Source organism: Canis lupus, chromosome 26 (assembly GCF_011100685.1).
Source record: "Canis lupus familiaris isolate Mischka breed German Shepherd chromosome 26, alternate assembly UU_Cfam_GSD_1.0, whole genome shotgun sequence".
Taxonomy (NCBI): domain Eukaryota; kingdom Metazoa; phylum Chordata; class Mammalia; order Carnivora; family Canidae; genus Canis; species Canis lupus.
The window spans coordinates 30,669,425-30,687,281 of NC_049247.1; the positions used below are offsets into that span (position 1 = coordinate 30,669,425).

Below are 17,857 nucleotides of genomic sequence, written 5' to 3' on the forward strand. Positions count from 1 at the left end.
CTGGCCTCAACCTGAGTTCTTCAAGTTGACTGGAACGTAGGCTTCCCCGCATCTGTGACTGGCAAACAGCTTGGTGTGCAGGGTGGTTTTACATGCACACGTGGCCTCCCTGCTGGGCCTCAGCGACTGTAGCCCCTAGAGCATAACGGAATTGTCGCCAGTCCTGGAAAGTGCCACGCAGTGTTCTGAAATTGGCTTTCCAGGGTCCTCGGTGTGTAAGTTCATTTATTCATGTTTAGGAGAATCAAGCGACCGGTTACAGGGTCCACTGTAGGGCAGGGTTTGCAGATGTTTCCTGGAGTTTCCAGGCCCCCAGAAGCTCATCTTGTGCCGGGTCATTTCCTAGCTTGCGGCCTTATGGACTCCCCTTGCCTGAGGGTGCCCACCTGCCGCTGAGGCTCCCATCTGTCTATACATGACACCTGCCAGTGTTCAGGAAGGGCTGGGGAGTGGTAGGTGCCATGTCCCCAGATGTAGCTTCCTGGTAGCCAGGACAGAAGAGTCCCTGGGGTTCTTGGTGCCAGAAAGGAGGCAGAAGAGTGCTTTCTGTGTTAGGTTGGGCTCACAGGGCCTTCTGCTGGGGGAGGGAAGGATGCAGTGGCCAGTCCTTAGTGCCCCAGCCTAGGCAGGAACCTGCAGTGCAGGAGCAAGGTAGCCTTGGGACCTCAAGGTTCCCCTCGGGAGGGAAGAGGCTAGCCTGGATTTCCACCACAACCTCCCCTCCCCATGACTGGGTCACCCCAGATGGGGCTGGGAGCTGCTGACATGGAGAACTGGACAGGACTGGCTGGTCCCAAGCACTTGGACCACATGATCGATCCTCCATTCAGGGAGGGACCATACCCGTGAGGTGTGTGTAGTGGATTAGCACTACTGTCGTCTTAATGGCATGTCTAGGACAAAGAATAAATACTTAGGAACAGACGGGGACCTAGGGGGCACCTTCCCTGACTTCTTCCTGGCACAGCTGGGGGCCCCTGATGTGCACACAGTGGGGTGGGATCCTACAACCCCTCTGGAAGCCAAGTCTAGGCCAGAATGGCTAACCTCTCAGGCTAGGAACTGACTCACGATCCTCCACACCCCAAAACTCACCCAGAGTCCGATTCTATCTGCTCACCCACAAGCTCTGGGTGATCATAGGGGCCCTTGCAGCAACCTCAGTGAAGGTGAGGGGGTACTGTGTATCCCCCAGGTCAGACGGGCCTTGGAAGTAGGATCAGTGGCCAGATGGACAAGCCAGGGACAGTCCCTGCTGGCGGGCTCCCACTGCTGGGTCCTGCCTTCCCACCCATACCTCCAGCCGGGGAGAGGGTCCTGCCTGGGGGCCTGTCTCACCATCTGCTCCCCAGGGGACCTGTGTGTCCTCAGCAATGAAAGGGGGCGCTCAGAACCCCCTGGCCCCTCTCCCTTCAGAGGCTCTGGGCCCCCTGCCCCGTGACTGGCAGGCCTGACGACTCTGCCTCAGGCCTCGGCGTTGCCAGCATCATCTGTGGCAGGTGGGGCATGGGCCGGCACAGTCGTGCTCCTCAGGGGGGAAGGGGTTGGCGCCACGTGCACCCTCATATGTCGGCGCCCAGCTCTGCGCACTGCTTGTCGGAGATGTGGGAGGCCAGCGAGTCTATGATGTCGAGCAGCAGCTGCTGACTCAGCGAGCGCAGCGTGGGCAGCTTGGAAACCTGCGGGGGGGCAAAGGGCCGGGACAGGATAGACCTGGAGCCCCGTGAGGCCGGGGTGGGCGCTGGAGCCTCCCGGGGGCTCAACCATGCCAGGGCATGGCCACCCCAAGTGGCCAGCGGGGAGGGGGACGCTCTGCTGGGCTCACCCCAGGGCCCCCTGCTGCGGGAGACTCCACCCCCGCCCCCCCAAGCCTGGCCAAGGCCAATGCGGAGGGGAAGGGGTCCCTGAAGAGGGCAGGCAGCAGGTGCTGGGTGGGGAGGGCCCTGACCTTGGTGAACTGGTGCACGATGATGTGCAGGCAGTGCCGCTTCATGTCCAGGGCCTGCGTCTTGTCGGCCGCCTCCAGGATCTGGAACGGCAGGTTCCTTGAGGCGCTGCTGCATCTCTCACCCACCCGCCCAGGTGCAGGGAGGCCCGCGGGCTCCAGGTGAGCTACCTGCAGTACGTTCTGCACGGTCACGTTCATCTCCAGGTTCTGCTTGCAGTACGCTTGCAGCCGGTTGTTGTAGAAGCCGTAATAGTAGGGGGCCGCAAACAGGTAGCTGGGGACTGGTTAAGGAGCTGCCGCCCAGAGGAGCGTGTCCTCCCGCCATCTCCCCTGGGAGGGTGCAGCTGGAGCCCCAGGCCCAGCAGGGGCGGAGAAACCTGAGCCGCCTGCTGCTTGCTCAGAACCCGGAAACCCAACTCCACGCCAGGGACCGATCTAATCAGGACACTGACTTGCTCTCTACGAGGGACAGTGAAGTACTTAGGGGGTCGAAGGTCCTAGTCCACACCCAACGAAAACCCAGGAATTTTTTCCCAGGAAAACACCCATATGCGCACTTCCAGAACCAACCATGGCCTCACAGAGGCCTGAAAGACATCTTGCACCCAGTTCAGACCCCCAACAAGCAATGTGACCGGGAATCACTCCATGGCGATCTACTCACCTGTCACATAGCACACAGATCGACCCCTTCCTCTGGGCGTGGAGTCAAGGGTCGTGAGGGTCAAGCACCCACCCACCCCTCCTGGCTGTGAGCCCCTCTCTGCCTGCCGACCAGCTGCTTCAGGGAACCCTGAGAGAGCACCAGGGACCAGGAAATCCTTGGGACAGCGCCCAGCCAGCACCAGCCTGCCAGTCTCCAGAGCGGTGGAAGGTGGGCCCTGGGACCTCCAGTGGTGACCCGGGAGCGTCCCCGGGGGTGGGGGCAAGGATGCAGAGAGTCCTCCGGCGGCATGTTGACCTCCCCGTAGTAGATGTAGCGCAGCATGGACTCAAAGGCCTGCCTGCTGGGCACCATCTCCCCAATGGAGATGTTCACCTGGCCGTCCTCCGGCATGAAGGACCGGAACATGGCCTCGAAGTAGCTGCAGACAGGGGCGGTGGAGTCCTGGCTCTCAGCAAGTGCAGGCAGGGCTGGGGCCTGCCCTCCCTGCCACCACACCCCCACCCACCTGGAGCGAGCGGCCAGGATGGCCTTGTGGGCCGGTCTCGGGTGCCCATCCAGCAGCAGAGTGATGTCACAGAACTCTGCACCTGCTCCCTCCAGGTATGCCTTCATGTCCTGGATCAGAGACGTGCCTGGTGGGGAGGCCAGGGGGTAGTGGGGGGGTACCTTGAGCAGACGCCTCCCGCCCCTCAGCAGACTCTGAGCCATAGGATTCAGACCCAGGGCTCCACAGGCACCGCTTCTTGCTCATCTGCCCATGTTGCTGCCCTGAAAAAAACCTCCCAGAGGCCAGCAGCCCTACTCTGGCCCGCCCCGCAGAGTCTGATCTCCCCAACTCAGCCCAGTGAGCCCTCCTCCCCACCCTGGTGCTTAAGCCCCGTCTGGGCCTGGCAAGCACCCTGCCCTGCCACGGGTCACTCCGGGCCAACGGCCAGAGGCACCACAGGCCCCAGGGAGTCAGGGGATGGAGACTGTGCTGTCCCTTCCCGGGCTGGGTGGGGACAGGGAGGCACCAGGAATATCCGAAATCTCTGGACTGCGCATACCCCTCACTAGACCCCAAAGGGTGGGCGCACCTAGAAGAGCAGCTCAGCGACTGTGAGCACGCTGCTCCCGACGGAAGCCCTCAAACCTGATGTCGGTCAGGGCGGCCCCCCTTGCCAGGCAGGGGCCCTGTGCCCACCTCAGAAGCGGGCTCAGGAGATTCCCGCCCTCAGCCACACAGCCGGCAGGACACCCCATGGGTCGAGGCCTCTTCCTTCCAGGGAGCCCGAGTGGACTGAGTGCCCGTGCCCCTGTGCCCCAGGAGCACTACAGGGGGAGCACTACAGCGCCCCTGCACCCCTACGCCACCCCGAGGCCAGGCAGGTACTTCGGCGGCTCCCAAGACTCCACCCAAGATGAATGCCATCCCTGTCTGCTGCCCTCAGGGCTGGGGACGAGGTCCCTACCGATGTCCACAGGCTGCTCTGAGGGGGCGCGGGGAGGCGGCTGCTGCTTCCGCCGAACGATCTCCACGATCAGTGGGGAGGAGAGGCGCTCGAACTCCTTCATCATGATCACCTGGTTGAAGTGGGACTCCTTCACCACGAAGTTCAGGCAGTGCTCCTGGGACACACAAGCCGAGCAGGCAGGCAGGGTCAGGCCTTGGCCGGGACGGCAGCCGGGCTGGGATGGCTTGCGGGGGGCTGGCAGCAGAGGACAGGGGGGCGGATCTGGTGGCAGAGAGCGGCGGCCGGGGGTGGGGGGCTGGCAGCAGACAGAGGGCTGGTGGCAGAGGGCAGCGGCCCGGGGTGGGGGCTGGCAGGGGAGGGCAGCGGCCTGGGGGGTGCTGGCGGTGGAGGGCGGCGGCCTGGGGTGGGGGTTGGCAGCGGCCTGGAGGGGGCTGGTGGCAGACAGGGGCTGGCAAGGGAGAGCAGCGGCCCGGGGTGGGGGCTGGCAGGGGAGGGCAGCGGCCTGGGGGTGCTGGCGGCAGACGGGGGCTGGCGGCGCAGGGCGGGGTGGGCGGCACACCCCCGGCCGCACCTTCAGCTGGCCCAGCTGCAGCCTGGCGGCGCTCTCGCACACGACCAGCACGTTCTGCAGGTCCACGGAGGCCTCGATGTACTGGCGGCACAGCTGCTCCAGGCGGCACAGCTGGAAGCTCAGAGCCAACTTGTACACGTCCATGATGAGCAGCACGTCCTCCACGTGGCCTGCGCCCAAGAGCTCCCTGAGCCTCAGGGATGTGGGGAGGGGGAGAAGGTACGGCACAGGGCAGAAGGGAGGAGGAGGCTCCCTTCCCGGAGGACATTAGGCAACAACTCCACCACACGGGGTGCGGGCCGGCCGTGGCCCCTGAGCCTCGGGGTGCCCCCCCACCCCGTCCACCCGGCTCCCCCAGCAGCCCACCTTTCCGCGGGTACTTGATCTTGTCCGTGTAGAGGAACTGCATGAGCACTTCGAAGGGCCGGGCCTCGGCCTCGCGGATGGCCACGCGCAGCAGGGGCGGCCGGGCCCCCCCCACGGCCCCAGCAGGGACCTCCCTGGGAGCCGGGCCTGCCTCCTCCTCTAGCTTCTGCAGGGAGAGAAAGGGGAGCTCAGGGGTGCCCGCAGGCGCCGCTGCCCTAGCCGGACGGGGCCGGGCGGCACCTCACCTGGCCCAGCCGCTCCCGCGCCTGCACGATCTTCCTGCGCAGCCAGCGGCTCCGCGCCGTGACGATGGCCACGTGGCCCTGCACACACTCCTCCTTCTGCAGCAATAGCGACACCTCAGTGGGGAGCGCAGGACCCTCGTCCTGGCAGGGATGGAGGCCCAGCCGGCCAGGGCCAGGGGAGGGGGTCGGGGCCTCCAGGCCGGAGTGGGAGGCACGGCCTCCACCGTGCAGCATGCGGGCAGGCCGGGCCGAGGGAGCGCACCCACCTCACCCAGCACAAACTCCACGTCGCAGAACTGGCGGCTCTCCCACAGCCGCCCGTAGTCCTCATGCAGCGTGCACTTGGGGTAACAGGAGAACTGCGAGAGGACACCCAGTGTTGGCAAGGGAAGCCACCACCGGCCCGGGCTCTGGCCTCCTCTGGGCCAAGCACCCCAGCCCCGCGAGCCCCGGAGGCCGCCCACCCCCCAGCCTGCACTGACGATCCTCCGCTGCCCCCGCCTAGAGTCCCAGCAGACGCAGCCCTGACTCTGGTGCCCTCCCGCCACGCTGGGCCTCAGTGTCCATCATCCGGCGCCCATCCGCCCTGGCTGCCCCCTGCCCACCTGGAACCTGTACATCTCCCCGCTCCGGATGTTGTTGTCCACGGTCCCCCCGAAGATGTACATGGCGTCTGAGATCACAGCGGCCGCGTGGAAGAGCCTTCCGCTGGGCAGCTGGGCGGAAGGGGGGATGCACACTCCTCTGAGCCTCAGCCTCCCCCCATGAGAGGGGCCGACCTCAGGGCCCGGCAGCGGCGGGGGCGATGCAGAGCGGGCCGGGCGCCCCCCTCACCTCGGAGGCCGGCGGGCCGGGCTGCTTGGCCGTGCTGGTGCCGAAGTCCAGGCCGAACACATCCCGGGACTTCTTGAAGCCGCCCCGCTCCTCGGAGGGCAGCGCGGGCGCCTCCTCGGACGCCGATGCTCGCTCGGGCACCTCAGCCGCGCCGACCTGCAGGGGAGAGGCAGGCGGGTGGGACGGTCGGCGGGGCCGGCGCCTGAGCTCCTGCTGACCCTGACCCGGAGCCGGGGCTGCGCATGGTTTGGGCCGGGCCGGGCCGCAGTCGGGGCGTGCTGGGAGAGCACCCCCAGCACCGTGCAGACGTGATGCGAACGGAAATGCTGAGAGCCCACAGGCGGCAAGGACGGAGCAGAGGGGCCCAGGGCCTCGGGCCTCACGCATCCTGGCCTGGCTCCTGCTGGCTGTGCTGTGCAGGGCAGTGGGAGCAGGTGAGTCAGGCCCCCCTGGGCCCCCCTGGCCCCCCTGGGCACCGCAGCCCGGCAGCACTCACCTCGCTGTCCGAGCTGGGCTGCACCACCTCCCAGGTCTGGAAGTCCACATCATAGCAGTGCAGCTCGTTAGGCAGCGTGTTGTCCGCTGCGCCCCCAAACACGTAGAGGTGGCGGTCAAAGGCCACCATGGTGTGCCCATAGCGCCGCTGGGGGGGCGGTGGGGAGCCACGAAGCAGGTGCTCGGTGGGGATGCGGGTCCACCTGGGGGCATGTGACAGTGAACTGGTGCTAGGGTGGGGGGTCCTGCGCCCCCACGGCCTCCACCCAGGTTCTGAGGTCTTCCAACAGCAGGCCCGGGCAGGGGAGAGCCTTGCAGCCCCCGGGGAGACCAGCTGGCTCCAAGGAGGGCCTGCAGCACATCCACCCAGCGCCCCTCATCCCCTTTCGCTCTGGTACCTGCTCAGCCTGGGTGCACTCAGCCCACCGTGGGGTCCTGCCTGAACCCCTTTCTGCCCCCCCGGCCATAAAGCAGGCAGGATGGGTGGCCTCTGTACCTTGACGCAATCCCACTCTCGGGGGAATGGGGACATGCCCACACTCTGCCCTGTGGGATGGTCCCCACAGCCAAGTCCTCACTCCCGGGAGCTACCAGGACCCCCCCTTCCAATGCTGCTCCTACAGTCTCTACCCTCCCAGGACTTCCTAACACCTCCCAGCATATCCTCTCTTTGACACCCACACGATCCTGGTCAGGCAGGCATGCCATCTGGCTCCACGCTGCCCCCTGTACCCGGCACATGCTGGGCTCACCGGGTGCCCTGCTGCCCCTGCTACTGGGGCGGGGGCGGGGGGTGTTCAGCACGCAGACCTGCCTGGGCAAAGCCCATCTCCAGAAGGCAGGGGCCCTGACTGCCCATCTGGGGATGGGGTAAGGTGGAGGTGCTCTGTAGGAGACCTCAGTGCTAAGCACCTCAGAGCAGCAGCCTCTGTGTGCAGTCATTGGGGGTGGCACCTGTGCAAGGCCCACAGCACACACCTACGCATGGCCTAGAGAAGGCCAGGGTGTTTGTTTCCACCTCCGGGGGCGGGGGAGCAAAGGGCACAGGCATGATGTTGGGCAGGTGGCTGTCTGGGGGGCTGGAAGCAGGCCAGCCTGAGGAAGGTGGCACCACACTGACCCCACCCCCTGGGGCTCCTCTGCTGCCAGGGGCCACTGCGGTCTCCTGACACCCGGCCTGAGCTGCTGCCTGTGGCCAGACTGCCCCTGATTTTCTTCCTACCCCTGTCCACTCTGCCCCAAGCTGCAGCTCTGCCCCCGGCTCTGGCCTGGGTCCCTCACGCTGCAGCCCTCCACTCCGTCAATGCACCTTCCTGAGCCCCCACACCCCCGGGCAGCCCCCGGGCCCTGTGTCTCCCCCAGTATGTGCACCTCCCCGAGAACCCTGCACACATTAGCCACCTTCCACCTGGCCAGAGACTGCGTGTCTGACCCCCCCCACATCTGGGCACACCTGGCCTCTGCTTCCAACATCCCTCACCTCTCCAGGTCTCTTCCTACTGGCTCTGAGCCATCTTTACTGCCTCCCGCCGTGAGCACCGAGGCCAGGACGGAGACACAGGCCTGTGTGCAGTGTGGCTCTTCTCTCAGGCCCGGCCAGCCCGAGACAGGAGGCCTGGGCAGGTGTCAGCGGGACTCCCCCTGCCTGGGATGTCCTGACCTTTCTCCTTCCCAGCCAACACCACTGGCCCTCAGGGCAGCTCCAAGTCCCCTCTCCAAGCCTCTATGACCTGCAGCAGAAGCTCCCTGTTCCATCCCCTCCATTCACTCCCAGAGCCAATGCCCCCCCGTGCCACCTCCAGGGCTCAGTCCCCATCACGAGGGCTGGCCAGCAGCCAAGGACGGCATAGGCTGGATGCTCTCAGGTCCTGAGCACCCCTCCAGTCTTCTGCATCATATGAGCTCTACGCCGGCCACATCCGTTACCAGTGGCACCGACCAGGCCATCCGCGGGGCAGGAGCCATCCTTTGCACTGGGCAGAGAGAGGGGCCCGGCCTGCACAGTCTGCATGGGGGTGCCCGCATCTCCCCGCTCTGGAAGGGCAGCTCCTGCTGCGCCAGGAGCCCAGAGGACCGCTCCACACCATGCGTCCCACCACCAGGGCACTCACGTCTTGTCCTTGAATTCAAACTGGAAGAGGTTGTTGGTTATCTTGGCTCCGCTCTGCCCTGAGAACACAAACATCTTGTCGCGGCACACGGCCACCGGGAAGTTGCAGCAGGAGGGCGGGATCTCGCCACTCTGGGCCACCTGGGGTAGGGAGGAAGCTCAGCCACAGGCCCCGGCCGGGCAAGGGGCTCAGACTTACACTGCTGAACTCGGACTACTTTCATTCTTGAAACTTCTGTGAATGAGGTTTCAGAGATTGATTCCTGGAGAACAGCTTAAAGTCCCACCTCGCCCACCTAAAAATGGGCCCAGTTTTTAACAGTGGATGCTAAGAATCCTCACCACCAGGGAAAGACACCCCAGGGGAAAGACGGCAGGGCAGTCAGATCGACTGGCCAGAAACGGCAGCGAGCAGGACACCCGCCAGCAGGCTGAGCTCGCTGTGCTCAAATCACAAGTACCCAGGCTGCACCAGTCACCAGGACCAGCTGCCATCTGAGCCACAGAGCCTTTATTTATTTATTTATTTATTTATTATTTATTTATTTATTTATTTATTTAGGTTTTATTCATTATTCATGAGAGACACAGAGGGAGAAGCAGGCTAACTGTGGGGAGCCCAATGCAGGACTCGATCCCAGGACCCCGGGGTCACGACCTGAGCCAAAGGCAGACGTCCAAACCCTGAGCTACCCAGGCGTCCCAGAGCCTTTTGCCAGTACTAGGTCAGTGCGGCTGGAATTGGGCAGGAAGTCAGCAGGGAGGGTGAGGCCTGGCCTCGGCAAAGGGGGAGAAAGCAGCTCCTACCCCCGCCCACCCCAGCCCCCCGCCCTGTGCCCCTTACCTCCCGGCCTCCCCTGCCCCCCATCGCCTCTCCCTGTGCCCCTCACCTCCTCCCAGCATGTGAGCTCCCGGTCTTGGAGGCCAATGGTCCACATGTCATTCAACCTGCATTAGGATGGGGGGGGGGGGGGGGGGCATGGAGGGACGAGTGTCAGGATCTCCACAGCTGGGAATGGTGGCAGGGTGGGCTAGGCCCAGCCAGGAGGGACGGCTCCAGGGAACGACACATCATGCAGGACTCTGATCAGGGGCCTGGGGAGCAGCCATGAGGTGGGAGCTTCAGGGTAGGGGCTGCACTGAACCCTTGCTATGTGGCCCCCCAGCTCCCCACCCAGGGAACACACACCATCATTCACAATGTCTCACCAGTGTGGCAGGGTCAGTCTCACTCGGCTCACCCCTGGGGCTTAGAGAGGACTTCAGAGGCAAAGCTCCCAGAAACCACCACTAACATTGCCACCTCTTGGAGCTGCTGCTTCTTCTTCTTTTTTTTTTTTCTTTTTTTTTTTTTGTAATCTCTATATCCAACACTTAGCTCAAACTCACAGCTCCAAGACCTGAACCAGCCAGGCGCCCCACCCCTTGGAGTTTCTATAATGCTGAGATCTCAGGGAATGAGCACATGCTACTTTTGTAACCAGAAAAATGCAGCGAAGCCAATTTTCTATAGATAGGGGGTCCCTGAGTGGCTCAGTGGTTTAGCGCCTGCCTTCGGCCCGGGGCGTGGTCCTGGGGACCCGGGATCGAGTCCCGCGTTCAGCTCCCTGCATGGAGCCTGCTTCTCTCTCTGCCTCCCTCTCTCTCTCTCTCTCTCTCTCTCTCTCTCGGGATCGAGTCCCGCGTTCAGCTCCCTGCATGGAGCCTGCTTCTCTCTCTGCCTCCCTCTCTCTCTCTCTCTCTCTCTCTCTCTCTCTCAGTCTCTCATGAATAAATAAATAAATAATAATAATAAAAAAAAAGGAAGGAGGTAGATCCAGTCCCTGCTACGTAGGCAGGAACCCCATGTTGTCATCCAGAGAGGAGGGGCCGGGTCTGAGCCCTGCTGCTGCCACCACCTGCTCACCTTGAGCTCGAGTATTTTCACCTGGGCAGTTCAGACGCACACCCCCCTCCCCCAGCTCTGACACCAGCTAGGCCACCTATTGCCGTGGAGACCAGCACACTCTGAGCGGCACAAAAATGGGCCAGGCTTGCCGCCCCCTCGGATGCCCCCAGGAGGGGCCTCAGGGCTGTGGGGTTGGGTGGGAGCTCCACTCAGCTCCCCTCCACCTCCATCCCACCCTCCCCTCACTCCTGTCCACATTACCCTCCTGAGAAACCCCCAGCCTGAGCCTTCCCATGCCAGGAAGGCCCCCCTCGGTACACGTACAGGGCTGCCCAGAGGCCGGTGCACAGGCACCACCTACCTGGCATTGCCGTCATAGCCAGCAAAGATCCACAGCTTGTCGCTGTACACCGTGGCGCCGTGGGCAGACCTAGCGACTGGCAACCTGCAGCATGGGGAGGGGGTGAGGAGTGAGGCCACCCAGCACAGACCCGAGCTTCACAACCCCAAGCGGCGGGCCGGGACCCCAGGGTTGCCATGCCTACATCTGCCAACACCAGGGCTCTGGGGATGCCAGCTGGGGGTCATGAGGCTGGGTTCATGAGGCGGGGCAGTGGGATGAGGAATTCAGATGTCCCATGTCCCCAGGGTAAAGGCCTCTCCCAGCCAACACAGAAATATCAGAGTCGGGGTGGGGGAGGGTCCTGGCAAAACAGGACCAGAGAAGGGCCCATCAGTGCACCGGGGCTCCTCTGCTCTCTGAGAGCAGGGAATCCAAGAGCAGGGAGGGGGCCTCAGACAGTCACAGCTGGGAATGAGCACGACTCAAGCCTCCTGAGCCTCGGGCTCTCCTGTAAAGCTACAGGGCCCAGATCGCAGGCCAGCTGCCACCAGGGACCCAGCGCCGTAGCCATCGGGACAGCCCCCAAAGGTTTCAGCAAAGTCTCTCACCGTCCTTCAATTTTCCACTCCGTCCATTGGCCAGTTGCAAACTTATATTCAAAAAGGTCGTTTTTATTCTTCAGGTTAGAATTGGAATAAATGTCCCCAGTGTAGCCCCCTGGGTAGAGAGAGCGAGAAACCATCACACCCAAAGGCAGGGGGAGAAGAATCCAGCCTCACTTAAGATGTACTCTGGGACTCCCTCCCTAAGCCTCAGGGAGCACCTACCGCGTGCCTGACTCTGTGCTAGGCTCGGACACAGAAATGAACAGACCCCTGCCCCTGGCAGAGTGACAGAGGAGGGAGGAGAGCCACCTTCCCGAGCAGTCACCCCATGAGATCGGGACAATGAGGGAACGAGGCCCTTGAGGGGCCCCCAGCCCAGTGCAGGAACTCAGAGGACTCCGACAGAGGACAAGGCGGGACAGAGGCTGGCCATGCACAGCACAGGAGCCCCAGGCCTGGTGGCGGGACAGGGGAGCTGGAGCCCCGAAGAGGGCACGGCACCCAGGAGGAGAGGCAGCTCACCAAAGACAAACATGCTGCTTCCGTAGACAACGGCCGAGTGGTGGTAGCGGGGGGCTGGTGGGGTGCCAGTGGTGAAGGCCCTGGTGGGGGGAAACGGGGCAGCGGGTGTCAGCGGGGCTCAGCTGTGCGGTCCACGCCACACCGGGCAGCCCGCCCCCGCCCAGGATTCCTTTTATATTTGCATCTAGTAGGCAATACTTATCTCATTAGAGAAACTTAAAAAAAGAAAAGGTTTTTTTTAAACCTTTATTTTATGGGTTGTTTTGTTTTGTTTTGTTTTGTTTTGTTTTGTTTTAGTAGGCTCCATGTGGGCCCAGCGTGGAGCCTAACATGGGGCTGGAACTCATGACCCTGAGATCAAGACCTGAGCTGAGACCAAGAGTCGGACGCTAACCGACTGAGCCACCCAGGCGCCCCCTCATTATAGAAACTTTTAACAAAAGTTGCTGATAAGGAAAAAACACAAAACCAGCACTGAGACTTCCATATAATCCCTTTGCCAGAAACCACCATCTATACCTTTAGGTCACCCCTCCACACACCTTTCCTATGCGTATTTATGTCTCTGAGTAATTTTCTAAGTGGAGTCATGTGGTAGGCATCTTATGACACCTGCTTTTTGAACTAAACAGTAGGTCTTCCGGCTACTCCGGGATCAGCTATCCTTGTCCTTTCACGGCCAGTGTCCTTTCACGGCACTGGCTTCCATCCGCAGGGGTCAGCCACACACTTGACTTAGTGAGTTAAAAACCCCTTTATACTGCTTTCCTGGGGCTGCTCCTTTTCAGAGTTTTATCCTTAAGCAATCATTAGTAAAGGATTGTACAGTTTGTAGGGTGATTTTTAAAACTGATCCATAACTATGGGCTATGTTATGAAACCCAGGATGAGACGAACAACACAAAACTTCTCTCGTGATCCCAGAGCTACGGAGGTCTCCTGAGCAGAAGGTGGGTGGTGCACAATGATGCCACCCTGGTTTGCCAGGCTTGGAGGGTGTGGGTCCTGGGCCTGGATGTCCTCCTTCACCAAAGAGGGGCGGTGAGACCCCACCACAGAGGGGACTCGGGGGACTGAGGGCTACACCAGAGCTCCTGTGCAGAGTGTGGCAGCCAGGTGGCTGGATGGGTCTGTACTCCTGCACGAGCAGATGGGAGAGCTCAGGAGGAAGCCCAGTGTCTCCTAATCCTGAGATCCCTTTTCTCCCCCTCAGCTGAGAGCTGCCCCCTGGGCAGGCTGCAGACTGGAGCCGATGGGTACACGTATGCCATGAGCAGAGAGGGCAGGTGTCTTGGCCAAGGCCACACAGCTGGGAGGGCCATCTGCGGGAGGCGGCCAGGGCTTGCCTGTTGCCCACTACCCATGTGGGGTCTCCAAGCAGAGGATGGGCCCCACAGGGGCACGGAGGGGAGGAGAGCCAGTGCTGTCAGCCCCTGGGCAGCATCCTACAGCAACACAGGGTCGGTCCTGGAAGGACCCACAAGCTGACGCCCCCCCACCCTGTGTCACCTCCCATAGCAGCCCCTGGCCCAGGAGACAGGCCTAGTGATGGAAGGGCTCTCCGCAGGCAGAATTTGAGGACTTGCAACCAATGAAACAGATGCCTGTAATTAACAGGATTCAGAATAATCGGAGTTGGGACTGGAGAAGGAACCCAGGAGAGAGAGAGGAACGCTAAGGGCCACTGTTATCTCCTCCTCGAAGCTTCTTTCTAGCTTTCCCCAGCATGACTCCGCTGGTGATTGGGGCCTGGCACAGTGCTACCGGTTTCTAGGGGGAAGAAGGTGCTTAGGGCTCCGAGGCCACCTACCTGCACCAGGAGCAGTCCTTCACGTCGAACCGCAGGAGGTCATTGAGCATGGTCTTCCTGAAAGACAGCCAGGGACAGGTGGGGTCGGTCCTGGGCCGATCGGACACTGCAGCCCAGGGGTGGGGACCGTTGTGGGGACTTGGCCAGGGCCAGGCAGCCAGCTGATGCCCGAAGGCCCAGAGAGGTGACCACAGAGGAAGCTCCCCAGATGGTGCTGGTACCGGGGCTGCAAGGTACGTGGGACTGGCCTGCCTGCAGTCGGGTCCAAAGCATGACCCTGGCCACCCAGCAGGTAGCCCTGAGGACTCACACCAAGGCAGGCTCCAGAACCCCAACTCCCACTCCCACATCTCAGAGCCTCCTTTCCTGAGGTTGTGCTACCAAAATGCAGAGCTTCCCAGATCTCAGGGGAGGCCCTTTCCTCCTCTCTGATCTTCCTTCCACCTCCCTGTTGCAAAGCCAATGTAACCACATTAAAGATACAATCAAATGGAAAACAAGTCCAGTGACAACCTAGCAGGACCTGCATGTTTCCACTCAGCCCTTGTCAGTCAGTAAGAAGGAAGAAGGGAGTCAGCCAACAGGAGCCCAGCACCCCCTGCATGCCAGGCCTATACAGGGCACCGCCCTCTACCCTTCCCTCAGTCTGCACCAGGGGCTCCACCTGCTTTGCAGAAGAGGAAGGGGCCCGGGACATAAAGGGCCTGCCGAAGGCCATGCAGCCATGCAGCCAGGAGCTGGGAAGCCGAGATGTGACCATAATTTCTCCCTTCTCCCATCTGCTCCTTCCCCCCTCCTTTCCTCCCCCCTCCCAGACGCTGCAGGAAGGGGTCTTTCTCTGCACCCAGTGGATCTCTACAAAATTGCAACCAGGGTGAGACAAATCTGTACCCTGTTTCTTGATGCCACATTGTAGCAAATTATTTCTGCTGGTTGCTACACAGTTGCCATGCCAACTCTACCTGCTACAGAACTCTGGGAGGGATGTTCCCACTTCCTGCTCTGGGCTGGACACCAGGCCTTGCCTGGTTTGGGGTGGGGGGATTGTCATTAAGGCAGCAGGGAGCATCTGTGGGCAGATGCCTCTTCCCATTTCATTCTTTCACGTGACACACATTTATTGAATTGTCTGTGTGGCAGGTACAGGTCCCCCCCTCATGGAGGAGACACATAAACATCTGTGTGTTCTGAGAGAACTCTGAGGGTATCTGTGGGATCGGTGCTCTTACCATGGGGCCGGCAAGAGGTGCAGAAGGGGAGGGGAGGGCCAACAGCTGGTCCAGGTGGCCGGGAGGGCCTCACTCACAGTATATTCAGAAGAGAGGCAGGAAGGGCGGGAAGGAGGGAACAGCCAGTACCAGGGCCTGAGCAGGAGATGTTTGGTTCACTCAGAACACAGCAAGACAGGGGTGTAGCCCAGTGCCGTGCAAAACAAAGGCAGAAAATCAGGGCGGGCGCAAGCGTAAAGGGTCGGCTGCCAGGACAGCTTGGGCTTGTACTCAGACGGAGGGGAGTCCCCAGGGCTATGTGCTGAGGAGGAACACACTGAGACTTGCATCTTCAAATGGGTCCCTCTGGCTGCTCATGGGGAAAGAAGCTATTGGGGAGACAGGCTGGAGGCCAGAGGCCATGCCCAAGGAGACCACACTGTTGGTCTGCAGGTCCTTGTGGGGTCCTGTGTACCCCAACACCTCCAAGTCAGCTCCCTCACCCCCAGGGAGTCCTGAAAGACCAAGGCTGCAGAACCGATCAGAGGCCAGCCCTTTTTGGACCTCAGGCCACGTCCTGTGGTTGAGAGGCAGGGATGGACTCATGGGCAGAAATCGGTCATGTGCAAACACTGCATCTGCAGGACAGCCAGACCTCTGTCTTGAGCCCTTCCCAGCTTTGTGCTCACTGACCCTGAGGAGCACACTGCAAAAGCAGAGCATGCAGGCACCCCCTATACAGAGGAGGAGATTTAAGCCACCACCCGGAGCCCAGTCACAAAGCTCTAATTTGAACTGAGCTCGGTCTATCCGGATCAAGCTTCAAGCTTCAGCCCCACGTCTAGCAGGCTCCCAAGCCTCCCAGAGCCCTGGTGGGCATCCCTGGCCTTTCCTGAACCACATCAACGAATGAATGCGGGAGGGAAGCCCTGTCCAGACTCTAGGCCTGGTGCCATTCTGCATCCCCCAACCTCCGGGCCATTGCCCATGCTGGTCCTTCTGCCTGGAACACTCTCTTTTACCTGACTCACTCTAACTTATCTTTCAGGTCATCAACCCCTCCAGGAAGGCTTCTCTGCCCAGACCAGACCCCTTCTCTCCAAGCATGTCTGCTATGCCCACGCCCCATACTTAACATGGCCCAGCCTGTGATAAGAGCTCTTTCCCTCTGGGAATGGGTCTTAGGGGAACACCACCAGAAGGAAGCAGTCACACAAACCAAAGGTTTACCTCAGCCATTATCTTTAACCAAAGGAGACCAGCCACCACTTAAGTGGGAATAGTTCATGGGATAGAAGTGTGTCCACCAACAAAACATCAGGAAAGTTGTTTCCCAGGAATTTATGGCAATGTGGGAACACCTTTGCAAAAAGGTGGAAAATATGGGAATTTAAAAACAAAACAAACAAAAAACTGTGCCCTCTAAATGCTGCCATGTGAGCATGTGGATAAAGTCCAAAGAGAACTACAGTGAAGGAGAAGTGCCACCATGTTTCTCCCTCCCCCGGTTCTAACACCCTGATGCATACTCACTCACCCATTGTCTCCACCAAATACATAGATGGCATCTTTATAGGCCACCACTGTGTGCTTGCTGCGCCTGGAAAGAAAGAATGGGTGGGCGGCAGTGAGGTCAGGACCCTCCTGGGGGCGCCCAAGGAATGAGGCTAAGCACGAGGGCTGCCGCAGAAATTAGGTAACACCTCTCGGCTGCTAAGACGGATAGAGGTCCCTAAATTCCACCAGTACCCCAGGACCCTGTATACAGACCCCTGATATTGCCGGGGGGCTCTCTGGACTCCGGGCCCCACTGCAGAGCTGCTGGGACCCCAGCTCCAGACCCACCAACACCACTTGGCCCTAGTACCTGCCCCGGGCCCCACCCCGCCCCGAGACGCCCTCTGCACACCCCCTCCGCTCCAGACATCTTCCAGGGCACCATCACTTCCTCCCCACCCCCCACTGCCAGGACCCAGGGCTGGACTCCACGCCCTGGCCTCGCCCCTGGGCCCCTCCCCGGGACCTCCCAGACACCCCCGGTCCCCAAGACCCCCTCTACTCCGCCGTACCGGGCCCCCACGAACTCGTCGCAGGGCGGGAGGCGCCGCCAACGATGCACTGTCTCGAAGGGCCCGAAGTTGAGTGTCAGGTACTCAACACTGTCAGAGCAGCTGTGGTCAAAGTCCACGCTCGGGGCTACCTTGGACCGTGCGCTGCCCGCCAGGGCCCCGGCCCCGATCGGGCCTCCCGAGCCCCCCGGCCCAGCCATCCCGGGTCCACGCCTGATCAGCCACCCGGTCCGCGGGACGTGCAGCCACCGCCCCGGGCCGCCCCGAGGGACTACATTTCCCAGGCGAGCCCTGTGCCGACCGCGCCACACTTCCGGCCTGCGCCGCTCGGCCGCCCGCCCCTCCCGGCAAACTGAGCGCTCCTCGTGAGTCCGCGGGCCGGCGCCACCCCCGGGAAGCGGGGAGCCGGTGACCCTCTGGGAAGCATTTCCCGCCCAGTACGCGCGGCCGCTGCCCCCTTCCAGGGAAGGCGGCGTCCGGTCCCCAGCCCCGTCCGGACTGCACTTCCCCGGCGCCGGCCAGGCCCACGTCTGCGGGAGAGGGGCCACACTTCCCGGCATGCCCTGTTTGCGCGGGGCTCGGCCTTGACCGTCCGCCGCCCCCGGGATCCCGGGTGGAGGGTTCCGGGCTTGCAGCGACCTAGGAGGAAGCCCTGCGCCCCCACTTCTGGCTGCCGCGTCTCCCCCGCGGTATTCCTTTTGGCTCTATGAGAGGCTCTAGAT

At 61.9% G+C, this 17,857-nt stretch overlaps 1 protein-coding gene across 2 annotated transcripts; it reads right to left on the reverse strand.

Moving 5' to 3' along the window:
• Nucleotides 1-205: 205 nt before the first annotated feature.
• Nucleotides 206-17,419, reverse strand: LZTR1 (leucine zipper like transcription regulator 1). 2 transcript variants are annotated; one of them, XM_038575958.1, is made up of 21 exons: nt 17,136-17,419; nt 16,604-16,666; nt 13,859-13,915; nt 12,049-12,128; nt 11,530-11,638; nt 10,940-11,023; nt 9,581-9,638; nt 8,692-8,831; nt 6,582-6,783; nt 6,086-6,241; nt 5,857-5,967; nt 5,518-5,610; nt 5,252-5,347; nt 5,007-5,172; nt 4,641-4,810; nt 4,067-4,178; nt 3,121-3,247; nt 2,884-3,033; nt 2,117-2,222; nt 1,949-2,029; nt 206-1,679 (listed from the first exon to the last, which is right to left on the reverse strand). In XM_038575958.1, the coding sequence occupies exons 1-21, from the start codon at nt 17,333-17,335 to the stop codon at nt 1,563-1,565; spliced, it is 2,478 nt and encodes an 825-aa protein (XP_038431886.1). In that variant the 5' UTR covers nt 17,336-17,419; the 3' UTR covers nt 206-1,562. The 2 variants fall into 2 exon arrangements, with proteins under 2 accessions (XP_038431886.1, XP_038431885.1); XM_038575957.1 differs by having other exon boundaries at nt 4,067-4,223; nt 17,136-17,418.
• Between the last annotated feature and the right edge of the window lie 438 nt (nt 17,420-17,857).